General features: G+C 48.7%; 1 protein-coding gene across 2 annotated transcripts in view; it reads left to right on the top strand.

Moving 5' to 3' along the window:
• The window catches only part of LOC116945810 (junctophilin-1-like), an 80635-nt gene that overhangs the window by 46441 nt on the left and 20734 nt on the right, over positions 1 to 13460 (top strand). For both annotated transcript variants that reach the window (XM_032960349.2, XM_032960348.2), the window contains exon 4: positions 11024 to 11142. In XM_032960349.2, coding sequence (XP_032816240.2) covers positions 11024 to 11142 — 119 coding nt within the window. The remainder of the gene's footprint in view (positions 1 to 11023; positions 11143 to 13460) is intronic.

Below are 13460 nucleotides of genomic sequence, written 5' to 3'. Positions count from 1 at the left end.
CTGAAAACTGTCACAGAAATGTGGAATTTCCACCCCTGGCTCGGGACTATCAGTGCAAATGAGCACTGCCCCAATGGGTATTTGAGCTGGGGGGACACTTTGTTGTGAGTTTGACTGTGCACTGCTCCTGTACCGTATCAGAATATTTATGTAGACTGCTGGAGGAATCCGATGAGCTATGAAGCTCTTAAATTTTGATTTAAAGCTTTCGTGACTGCAGTGATTCATCTTCTTGGTTCTTTCGGTAAAGTCGCGTAGAATGGAAATAAAATAATAAAAATAAAACATAATAAAATAAAATTCTCACGACGTTTCGGCCACGACACACGTAGCCTTCCTCAGGTGAAGAAACAGGACTGTCCAGAAGACAGCGCTTGAGTGAACACTGCCAAGCATGGACAGCGTCTTTTAAGCTGTGTGGGGGGAACAGAGCGCCTTGACAAAGGAGTTAACACATAAATTAGCATGTTAGTATGAGGGACAAGCTTGTGTTCAGACGGACGAGTCCATCTATGTTCGGAACGGAGGAGGGAGGGGGGAAGAGGAGGAAACAGCCACGGTGCTCTGCTCTGTCCTGTGTTGCGTTATAACTATGCTATAAACTGGACTACTATACAATATTATACCTTCCAATCTAAACTACATGGTATAATATCGTATCCATAGACAAATCCCACCTTTGAATTATACAATGTGTTACTATACACTACCCTATACTTTAGACTATAAAATATTAGACTTGTAATATTATACTGTCTTATTCTACCAACCCTACTGTATACCACACTGCTGTATATTCACTATACAATTACGATACTATATATTGCCTTATGAATTATGTTAAACATTGCAATGTTTCAGAGATATCCAGTAGGGGCGGGTTAGCAAGTTACAACAAACAACCAATACAAAAACACGGTAGGTGTGAAAAATAGAGAAAAGGTAAGCAAGTCATGAAAAATAAACACATAAATAAAGTATTTAAGTGCAGAGTGCATGAATTCCTACCGATACATGATCCGACCAACGCAGTTCTCCGATTTTTAAAGCTATGGCAAATGAGCAAAATAAGAACAATAACATTCCCAGACCACACCGAGACAACTCACAAAGTTGAACTATCGGCACTGTCATGCTCCGTTCAGTGGGAGGTCTCTCCTCCTATGATGTCCCTAAAGTCTGGAACTCCCTTCCCTCAGCCATCCGTGCTGTCGACTCCCTGTCTATGTTCAAGTTCAAGCTCGTGCAGTTCCTTTTGCCTTTACGCTCTAAGACCGATAACAAGCAGACAGAACATACATACGCCTGCTGGTTCACCGTGATGAACACGTCCCACTGTTGTTGTACAGCACCATGAGATGCGGTCGCATGTAGACACTACGTAAAGCCACACTCTGTAGTCGTACTGCTGATGATGTCCCCTCGAGTGGCATGAATCGTTGAGTCGAGAGACACTGTTGATGAACTCAGCCAAGCCCAGTGACGCGAGCACCGTGTCTCCACATGTACAGGGTGCTTGCATCTCCTGTGTGAGACTCGCGCATTTGGGGGATCTCTCGCACTCTCTCGGTGACGCACACCACAACATCGCATCCTCACTGTGACGCACACCACTGTGATGCACACCACAACCATCGCACCCTCACTGTGACGCACACCACAACCATCACACCCTCACGGTGACGCACACCACAACCATCACACCCTCGCGGTGACGCACACCACAACCATCACACCCTCACGGTGATGCACACCACACGGTGGCGCACACCACAACCATTGCACCCTCACGGTGACGCACACCACAACCATCACATCCTCACGGTGATGCACACCACAACCATCGCACCCTCACGGTGACGCACACCACAACCATCACACCCTCACGGTGACGCACACCACAACCATCGCACCCTCACGGTGACGCACACCACAACCATCGCACCCTCTCGGTGACACACACCACAACCGTCACACCCTCACTAACTGTTGATGGTCACCTAATATACAAACCTATAGCCCATATTTTCAACCTGTCCATCAAAGAAGCATCAGTTCCTCTAGAATGGAAACATTCCTATGTGCGTCCACTTCACAAAGGGGGCCCTAAAGATGATCCAAATAACTACCGACCTATCTCAATTTTGTCCCCGTTGATGACATTTTTTGAAAAATTATTGAACTACCAAATTAGCAGTTTCCTGTCCGCCAACAATCTATTACATCTAAAACAATCTGGGTTCCGAAAAAAATACAGCACCACATCTGCTGCATTAGACTCTCCGAATCACATTTACAGTAGCCTTGATAATAAGCAGTACTGTGCCTGTCTTTTTCTTGACTTGCCCAAAGCTTTTGATACAGTAGACCACAACACCCTGCTTAGTAAACTAAGTTGCCTCGGTTGTAGGAAAACGCAGTAAAATGGTTGCAAAATTACCTCATTTCTCGCACCCAAACTGTATTCACAGATGGTTGGAGGTCAAACAGTGTTAAGATAACAAAAGGGGTTCCACAGGGTTCCATCCTCGGCCCCCTCTTGTTCTCTCTTTATGTCAATGGCTTGGGCACTGACCTGGATCATTCCAGGGTAAATCTTTTTGCAGATGACACGATACTGATTACTGCTGGCCGCTCTCCGGATGACGTGATTGCTAAGCTCCAGGGTGATTTCAACAAACTACAACATCAGCTAGTTGCTCTTAAACTAGTCCTGAATACCTCCAAAACCAAGGTGCTATGCTTCTCACCAGGACTAAAGCAGGAAGTTATTTTTCCCCAATTACATTCCTTAAATAATTATCAAATAGAGCAAGTCAAGATCTATAAGTATCTTGGGAGCATCCTGGATTCAAACTGAATTTCGAAGATCACAATAATTATATTGGTAAAAAAACAAAATTGGTTTTCTGTATCGACACAAGCACTGCTTCCCCCCTATGTTCCGTTTGGAATTGATAAAAGCTACCTAACTGCCTCTACTTGATTACTGTGACATCGTGTATAAATCAGCCCCAAGTACTGTACTGAAGAAGCTAGACTCAATTTATCACTCGGCCTTAGGATTTTCATTGAACTGCCAATATAAGACTCACCACTGTGATCTCTACATTGGGTCAAACTTAACATCTCTTCATGTTCGACGGCTTGTGCACCAGATCTTATTTATTCACGATGTACTTATAAAAAAAATCCGCAGATTACCTGCTGGATCTCCTCTCTGTTTCAAAGAACAATTTTTACCTAAGGTCTTCGCTCATTTACCAGCTTCACATTCCCTATTTTCGTACAAATACTGGAGGAAGGGCCTTTGCTATTGATGCCCCCAGGGTCTGGAATGCTATTGCAAATAAACTGCAACTTGAATCACTACCTATGAGATCTTCACTCAAAACTGCTCTAGAGGAGTTGTACACCCCTAGCTGCCACTGCTGTTCAGTGGCCTAAAATAAAATAAAATGTTTCGCTCCGGATGATCGCTGCAAAGTATGATCTGTGTTTTGATTTAGTGTGCTGATCTTAAAGGTGCATTGAAAATTTTGGATACTCCGACTGATGCTCCTGTTGTTGTGGAGTGACTCATGCAGCCAGCTATGGCTATAGGGTTTGGTGGTACATGTTGTTTACGTCGTTTATTGTGAAAATTCGGTCACAGTTCCTATGATCACTGTTACATTGCTTATATGGCTTTATTTTGGTGATTTCGAAAAGTTTTTGGGTTTGGCCATGTTTGTTTGTTGTCGTATGGAGTTAGACTGATGGCCTTAGTCTAAATTGTTTTGTGGTTGTTGTTGTTTGACTTGCATCCCACTGGGATTTTTGCACACAGCGTTGGTTTATGATTTTCTGCAATATTTTGCTGTCCTTTCTTGGATTACTGTTTGCACAGTCACATAGTCACTTTAAGATGTTTTCTTGTTCATGTTTTAGTTTTTTGTTTGTTGCATTTGCACCCGATTCAAGAGCCGAATGGCTCACAGGGCTATACCAAATAAATGAAACTGAAACTGAAACGTACACCACAACCATCACACCCTCACGGTGACGTACACCATAACCATCACACCCTCACGGTGACGTATACCACAACCATCACACCCTCACAGTGACGTACACCACAACCATCACACCCTCACGGTGATGCACACTACACGGTGATGCACACCACAACCATCACACCCTCACGGTGATGTACACCACAACCATCACACCCTCACGGTGACGCACACCACAACCATCACACCCTAACGGTGACGCACACCACAACCATCACACCCTCACGGTGACGTATACCACAACCATCACACCCTCACAGTGACGTACACCACAACCATCACACCCTCACGGTGATGCACACTACACGGTGACGTACACCACAACCATCACACCCTCACGGTGATGTACACCACAACCATCACACCCTCACGGTGACGCACACCACAACCATCACACCCTCACGGTGACGTACACCACAACCAACGCACCCTCACGGTGACGCACACCACAACCATCACACCCTAACGGTGACGCACACCACAACCATCACACCCTAACGGTGACGCACACCACAACCATCACACCCTAATGGTGACGCACACCACAACCATCACACCCTCAAGGTGACACACACCACAACCAACGCACCCTCACGGTGATGCACACCACAACCATCACACCCTCAAGGTGACGCACACCACAACCATCACACCCTCAAGGTGACACACCACAACCATCACACCCTCACGGTGGCGCACACCACAACCATCACACCCTCAAGGTGACAAATACCACAACCATCACATCCTCACGGTGATGCACACCACAACCATCACACCCTCACTGTGACGTACACCACAATCCTTGTGCTGTTCCAGGGCTAGAGAATCGATAGGATATTTACAACCATTGGCGTTCCATCTCGCACTTCCGATGCAAGAGTTGGTGGATTATCCAGAGATTTATGAAATTCCTGAACCCCACTGGAGCTGTGACGTGACCAACGAGATGGCGGTACAGCGAGTGGATTTATGAACCCATCTGTGTGAAGTTTTGAGTGCTGTCTCGATATGCAATGGTGGGTTTTCTGGGAATTGGCATAGGCCCTGGATAAAATGGGGCCTGTCAAATGTTTCACCTCTTTGTAGCACTGCGCCTGGGTCCTTCGTGCCTGGGGCAGTTGCCCTTCTTGCACACTCAATAACTACCCCCACTGCATCAAAGCAGCACTGTGAGCCCGGAAATGGACGATATGGTTCTATACAGCGATGAGCAGCCACATCAGAGGAGGCGTCCCTCAATGTTCCGCCTCTTCGTCCCAGCCCCTCCTCCCCCTCTGTTCCTCTGCACCTTTTTGCCAGCACACCGTGCAGACTCACCGGGGCTCCTGCTGCACACCCCCCCCCCCCCCTGTCCCCGCTGCAGCTACTTTCACCGCCTTCGCCTCATGTAACCGTCACGGAGGTGTGCGGTCGTCGCGGTGGCTGTGACCTCGGCGACCCCAGCGCTCTTCCGACGATTGCGTAGTGCAGATCACCGCCATGGGATATTTAAGGCCCCCCCCCCCCCCCTCCCTACTGTGCTGGCTTGTGCCGCATGCCACCCATGCGTGTGTGGCGGCCACGTTGAATCACCGAGCCCACGCTCCTTATAGCTGAGCCGTGACCGAGGCGCGAGCTGCCCTGTAATCGTGTCTCAGCTGCTGATGCAGCTGGAAATTCGCTTGCTCACTGCGCATGGCGGAATCCGCGGCGTGCTTGCTGGGAGCCGCCTCAAAGGCTCGCCTGATGATAGTTTTGTCCAGCTGACAAAGAGCCGCAGCTATATTGGAGGTTCGGTTCTGAGTGATTTGCCCACCCCCGTCGGGCTTTGTTTGAGTTTTTGCTGAATTGCAGACATGCCCACCCACTCACTCTCTCACCCACTCACTCACACTCCCACCCACCCACCCACTGATCCATTCACCTACTTAAGCCACTCACTCATCCACCCACCTTCACATTCATATTCAGGGCAGTGGGAAGATCTGTGCTCTAGGATTTGGTGTCCGTAGCCACAGTTGCACACGTGGGAGTGTGATGTTTTTCCACGTATAAGTTGGGCATACGTGTCCACCCCAAAGGTTCACATCCGTGAGACCCCCACAAGAAAAGCTTGGGAAAACCTTGAGTCTGTGGAGTGGGGGTGTGGAGGGGGAGGAATAAATAAATAGAAATGTTCTTTCACTAACCAAATTAAAACATTGACCAATTTACATGTCACGTATAAGGAAACATTGAACACAAATCCCTCAGCCGGTCAGCATTGCTGCTGTGTAAATGACACGAATGGCCTGTCAGATCAATGCTGACACTGCCACCACTTTAATATCCCGTCTACAAAGGGCTCGGAGAGCAGATCTCTTCACCAGCTTTGATGCCACGACGTCGTCAAATTGACAAGGAATGTTCGCGGAGTGCGCCCCTCCAATTGCAACCAAACGTTGTCCCTTCGAAGCTACCCAGCGATAGGACGAGATTGGCGAGATCCCTCGTAGCGCACGTTGCCTGTTCTTTTTATTTATTTAAAAAACATTTGGGTGCAATTGTGAACAACAGCCATAGCAAACATTAGTACATCTAATCGGCATAATCATTGGTTCACTGCAGCTCAAAGGCTCAGTCCCTACGAAGGCGTGCGGTGAAGTTAGGAGATGCCCCGTGTGTGTGCTCTGCATTTGTAGGCCTGAAGACCAGAATCGGTGATTTTGCTGACAATGTGCTCGTGGAGGCAGTTCCCTATCCGGACAGCAGAGTGAAGGGAGCTTCTGTCCAGGGAGCAATGTTCTAGGAGCAGCAATCGGGGAATTACCCCTCGACCCTTCGCATCCACGCGTTGCTGTCATTATTGTTGCTGTTGTCCAAGTGGTGCCGTTTACCATGGTGATCAACCCTCTGAACGTGATTCGGCTCTTGGAGGCTTCGTTTCCCCCACTGGACGGCTGCATCGGCTCCATCAAAAGCCGAGGTCCGGCCATCGAATGCTCACTTCTGCATCCTGAACCTGGATAATCTGGATGTCGATCCGTTCCAACGGGTTGGATGACATCTTTAAGCTCCAGTCCCTCATGCACAACCTACTTTCTCGGCTCCTTGGTTCACGAATGTCATTGAAGCACATGTGTGGTTCACAGCGGGATGCAGGGGCTGTCTCGTGGCAGTCATGGGAGAGAAAAGAGATGGGTCACTCAATGAGTTTTAACACCCCCATAACCCCCCCCCCCCCATAGTAAATGAAATAATAATACTAACCCGGGATAGTTGTGATTAGTTTCCTCCTCTTTTCTCATAGAAAGGCTGTCGGTGAATACTAAACATTTTGTATCCGACCCTTACATGAAACCCGAATGATCGGCAGTAGCTGCCAGGGAGACGCTGCAGTCAATAGGGTTGAGTGAACTATTTTATAGTGAACTATTTTATAGTGAACTATTTACACGGCCATGAGACACTCAGAACTGTGAAAAATACTCGGGCATAATCCTCGTATATGATCAGGTATTTGGCTCGCCTTGCGACAGCAGAACGTGCAACCATCGACCAACGTAATGAGGCTTGCCGGAACCAAGCCGACGGACCAGCGAAGTTCCCTGAGTTCACCGCCCGATCCTGGCTCTGTGGGCTTATGGTGACCTCGGATTGTTAGTTGACCCTAAATGCAGCAGCAGTAGCAGCAGCACTCGCCTCAATAGCGACAACATTAACAAAAAACATATGAATGGTAGCAGCAGTAACAGCAATAATAGCAGTTGTAGCAAAATCTGTAGGTAAACTCAATAATTTAACAAGTAGAATTTTGCGACCAGTATCCATGAGAGCTTTTATTTTGGGTTAGATCACTTAAATATTAACGTGTCATTACTAATTGGCTGTCCGGTGGTGTCGGGTTTAATTGCACATTTATATTTATGCATTCTAACCCCCAAAAAGACGCTATTAAACCCAATAATCTATTAATTAGTGCTTGCATTCCCACCATCTGCAGAGTGGCCTTCTGCACACCACTGGTTCCAAATGTGACCCTTGCCACGGTGGTCGTGGCAGTCTCTATGAACATTCTGCTCACACGGAGTCCGCTGGTCGCTCTGCCTCGCTGTCACAATGGAGCACGCGGTCTCCGTGAGCCCTGAACGGGTGGCAGGTGACGGAGCCATGGCCTTCATTGACGAGATGTTGTATGGAGGAATGCCAACATGTCAAAGTGTGATGTGAAGTTTTGATCAAAGCTGCGGGAAATCCGGAATTATATTTAGACATGTTTTTGGGAATGTGAAAAGTCACAAGGATGTCCCACTTAAATGAGCATCGAGATATTTGTGCTCATCTCCTGTTTACAGCCCAGTCCTGGAAATTCAACATTCCAATAGCAGGGGCGGCTCTACCATGGGACAACCGCTGTTGACTGCCACACAACGTGGTGTACATTTTATCGCACCCCAGAGGTAAGATAGGCTAAGTCAACACCCCCAGCCAGAATTAGAACTCGCAACCTTCCGGTAATTGCGAGCCACTCGCTCTGCCGCCAAACCGGATCTTCAGGAAACGATTGAGCGGAAAACGGCTCCTTGGAGCCATCGTCGAGCAAAATTCAGAGAAACCCCCGCCACGTCGCTCGCACGATCGCAGTTAACGCCCCACTTTCCGCAAATATTATGCGCTTTTGACGCGGGCGCCCATCGTTAAGTGCTGTGACCAAATTTGAACCCTCTTCCCCACTCAACAATACCTCCGCTCTCTTTGGTTCTATTGGGTAAAGTCACGTAGGTGAAAATAAAATAACAAAAAATCACGACGTTTCGGCCACGACACAAGCGGCCTTCATCAGGTGAAGGGACGAGACTGTCTGGAGGACAGCGCTGGAGTGAGAAAAGCCACGCTTAGATCACGACCTTTAAGCTTGTGATCGCGGCGATCAACGTCGTGATTTTTTGTTATTTTATTTTCACCTACGTGACTTTACCCAATAGAACCAAAGAGTATGGATCCTAGCAGTCACGAAAGCTTTAAATCTAGAATACCTCCGCTCACTCCCCCGCTCGCTCGCTCGCTCCCTCACTCCATCACGCGCGGATTGCCGTGGTGACTTAATTATGCTGATGGTGGCGAGTGCCAGGAATGGATGGTTCTCTCACCCCGAGCTGTTCCCTTGACGAGTCGTCTCTCATCTCGTCTTGCCGCTGTACGTGCAAGGCAGGCTGTGTGGTGAACCCACGCTGCTGTTACCCTGTGACCTATTCAATTTTATCTTCAAGTCTCAAAGCTGATCCAGAATGACCCAGGTTTTGTTGTCGATTTGTCTTCTATTGTTTTGTTCGATTTTTTATTTTGCCACCCGACAGTGCTCTGATTTCTATTTAGTTGATAACTTTACTTAGTTTTATATATTTTTACTTTTGTAAATTTGTTGACCCAGAACCATCTTGCAAATGAAACTCTTCGATCCTGGTTTTTAGAGTTCTCACCACCTAGTTGAACGCAATACACTTGAAACTTGTTTTATAATCGAGCAGGATGGGTGGCACAGTGGTTGGCATGCTACGCTATGAATCTCATGACCTTAGTTTTATTAGTGGCCATGGCTAACATGAGCGACGAGTGTTACCTGAACCAGCCCTGGGCCTCCCCTTCACTTATTCGAACTGACCAGTTGTGGAGAACTATAGTCAAACAACCCCCCACGGGGTATCACGAGAGGCGAAACTCTTCGTAGCTTGTGGGGCACTGCCTTGTGCGCAAGATCAAATCACGGAACTAGTCAAAAAGAACCTTTACTATACTCTGCAAAACAGTGTTTCCCGCATGGCGCTCAGACCAGAATTTGTTTTCAGCTCTGGAGTTCAGGCTGCATGCAGCAACAACAACCAAGTTCATACGAGTTCTGTTTTGTGCGCTCATTGGTGACTGGGCTCGGACCATCGACCCAACTCGGAGCAACAGAGTAACATTACGGTTGTTAACAACATGCTAAATAACCATGATAAAAATTGTTAATTACAATGTAATATTATCGCATTAACATTAACGTCAGTCTCACCTCATTGGCCGGGCCAATGACGTTTTCACGCCTATTTAAGGTCCGGATAAGGAGATGCCATCACTTGCCAAGTAGCGCTTGCTCCTTTGTCGTCCAACGATTCTGGGTGTAACTTCCAGCAACGCATCATATCTAATCGTCGCCATTTTCCATGAGTCTCCTTTCACACAAACTGCTTTGCCGAAGACTATCAATTAGCGTGTCCTGTCCACGTGACAACTGGTTTTGTTTGGCTGTGTCGGGTGGACGAGGGTGTATGACACCGCTTGGCTTTACACTTCTGTGATCTGAGCCAAAAACTTACCGTGAATGAATTGAGAACCCCGTTTAATGATGTTTGTATGTATGAATGTTGAACTTCTTTCGCACTGTACGTAACCAACCGTGCGAATCGGAGGTGCAGGGTAAGGAGAACAAACTAAACACAAAAATCAGTTCTAAAGAAATAGTTTGCTGAAACCTTCTCAGGAAAGGTGTGGGAAGCTGGAACCATTTCTGGCATAGCCAGAGAGGTTAAAGCCGATTAATTTGTTCATCATCTTGATACCCATCGAGACAACTGCTCGACCAGAGCTATTAATGCTTTTTATAGTTGCATTGTCTTTGCACTGTTTACCTTTTGGTGTAGGCCAATCAGTTTCAGGACCCTGCATATATTATCAAAACATGTTTGTTTGCATGTTTGATCACAAGAATGTGTGGTTAATGCAGACTTGATTCCTTGTGATGGATATCTGTTTGGTATTTGAACATCTCAACACCTGACTTGCCACCCAGGTGTCAGCGGTGCTGGCTCAGCATCTCTCACGAGCCCCTCAGACCCCTGTCGCTCACTCTTGGTTTTGATGTCGCTTGTCCCTGGTCCCAAAAAAATCCAATGAGATGCTGAACGTCTTCTCTCGCCCCCTGCTCCCCGTGACGCTCGCCCCCACCCCCCACCCCCCACCACCGTCAGGGCCGCGCACGCGCGCGTGAAGGCGGAGGCCGCGGACATGGCATCGCAGACAGCCCATGAGGCCTCCAGCATCGCCCTGGAGCTCGCCGCCGAGCTATCTCCGGGCTTCCTGTGCCAGGGTACGTGCCGACCGCCACCGCATCCACCTCTGCCGCCTTGGACATCATCGCCGACCGCTCTAGCTGCCACCATCGCTATCGCCAGTTCTCCATCGCTGCCAGCTGCCACTGCCATCGCGATCATTGCAATTATCGTCATCGCTGCCACTGCCATGACTATCACTGCCATGACTACCACTGCCACTGCTTTCATCAATGCCGCTGTCGCCGTCACCGTCATCATCGTCACCTCCGGCACCACCACCACCATCGTCACCACCAAACGTCATTGCACACTCAGTGCGTGATTCGTGTCAGTTTTTTGTTGAATTTAAAGGTTGGCCACCCTAGCCCATCCGGTTGTTCGTTCGTTGGTATGTTTGCCTAGCCACCCACATCAGACGTGGCTGCCAATGTCTGCATCGTCTCACTCCTCTGCCACACGATCTCTCGGAATATGGACATCTGTGAAAAAGAGCTTCATGACTCATCGGATTCCTCCAATCTAAATGGAGATTCTGATTCTGGTTCTGACTTAAAAGAATTGCGGAGTGTTGCATGAGCTGGAGCCATGCGGCCTTTAAGTTATAACTGCGTCTGAGATTGAGAGGCTTTTTGTGCATTATAAAATCAATAGCTCTCTGAGCACTCTGAGGAGTCGCATACCATTACTGCGTTTGAGTCACTGCTCCAAGGTTCAAAGGATTTTGAGAGGCATGGGCACAACAGGGGTGCTCACCAGTGGAAACAAGACTAGATGGGAGTCTTTCGCACGTTAATTCCTTCTCCACTCATTCACGAAGCCATTAATTAATGAAACCATTCATCGATTCATTCAGTCGCTCGCTCGCGTGCCCGCTCGTCCGACTCGTAAGCGTAAGTGCCCCGCCGGCACAAAGAATTCCCTCCTCCTGAAAAATTATTTTGTTCCCTTGGCCAATTTCCTCTTCAGTGTGGATCTTTCTTTGCCTCTCGCATTCAGAGCTGAATCCGCTCAACATCATGGAGTAATATCGGAAATACTGTGGTCGGCGTCCAGCTTGGTCACCCGCCAGCTGGCGCCCGCGCCGCCCGTGCCCCGCCGTGCGTTCCCGAGCCTCGGTCATTCGCAGCTCGGCGTGGAACTGCCTCTCTCCTCTCTCTCACTTCCTTCTCATCCCCCGGTCGCTGGGGCAGTTTTACCGGAGATGAAGGCAACCGGCGGTGTCACCCGCGCCGTGGCCAGCGTGCCTCGCTCGGCGAGAGCGTTCGGGATCGGGGTGACCTTCACGGGGAGGTCGGCAGATTGGACTGCGAGTGCCGCTCAAGTCAAGCACGTTCCCACCAATTGCGGTGGCTTTTAACGCTCACGGCCTCTGGTCGCGGTGGCCAGGTGCGCGGCGCAATTAGAGTGCAGCTGACTGCGTGGATTTAAATATAGTCCGGCTATGATGCTTGAAGCCGGGTGTGGCTCGTTAGCTGTGGAGCCAAAACGACGGACACGGGTTTTTTTTGTGGTGCCACGGGCAAGGAATGTTTTAATTTAGTCGGCTTATTCGTTATTATTAAGTTCACGAGAGTTTTGGTGAAGGAAAAATAATACCGAAATGAAAAATAAGATTGGCCGGTGTCGAGTGTCGTCGGATGTGCTGAAGGGTAAATGTGCGGGGCTGAATTTCTTCGCTTATGCCACTGCTGGTGGATGAGCTCCCACTGGAGGGAAATCAATAAGCAGACAATTTCCTTCCCTGAGTATACCAGCCTGCAATAGATTAATGTGTCCGTCCGTCCGTCCCCTTTCAATACTTTAACGAAGTGAAATCTCGTGCTGTTGGGTGTAAAATCAGCAATAGACAGCGCAGAGACTTGTCCTACCAGCCCACCCTGCAGGGACCTGTTATATTCGTAAAAATGTATATACGTAAAAAAGCATTTTTTTATACTTGCCATCAACCACACGGCCTTCTGGGAGTACATCATTTCAGCCGCATTGGTTCAAGAGAAGTAGACGCTGGACCGGCCTCGACACACTGTGTCTCATCAACAGCCAGGGCACCCCATAGAAGGGGGTGGAGAGTGGCGGCGGGGGGGGGGGGAATTTAAGAAACTTGCACAATCGTTCCAATTGAACGCGTTGGGAGATGGAATCGAGTGTGCCGACTGTTGCGCCACTGCAGCAGCGTCATTGACTGCGCGGTTCATTCAAGAACATTCCTGAACATGGCTTTGAGTTTTCAAACAATACTCGGCGGCGTGCGGCCACCACAGATCGCAGCGCCAGCCTGCGCGAGTCGTTGCCGAGGCACTTGCCCGAAAGCAATCGGCTGGCGCCGCGGGGGGGCAACGGAGCAGCTGGATGG

The sequence above is a fragment of the Petromyzon marinus genome, chromosome 25 (assembly GCF_048934315.1).
Source record: "Petromyzon marinus isolate PM22_M1 ecotype Great Lakes invasive population chromosome 25, UKy_Petmar_22M1.pri1.0, whole genome shotgun sequence".
Taxonomy (NCBI): Eukaryota; Metazoa; Chordata; class Hyperoartia; order Petromyzontiformes; family Petromyzontidae; genus Petromyzon; species Petromyzon marinus.
Note: the sequence above shows the minus strand (reverse complement) of the source record. Positions and strands in the feature narration are given on the sequence as shown.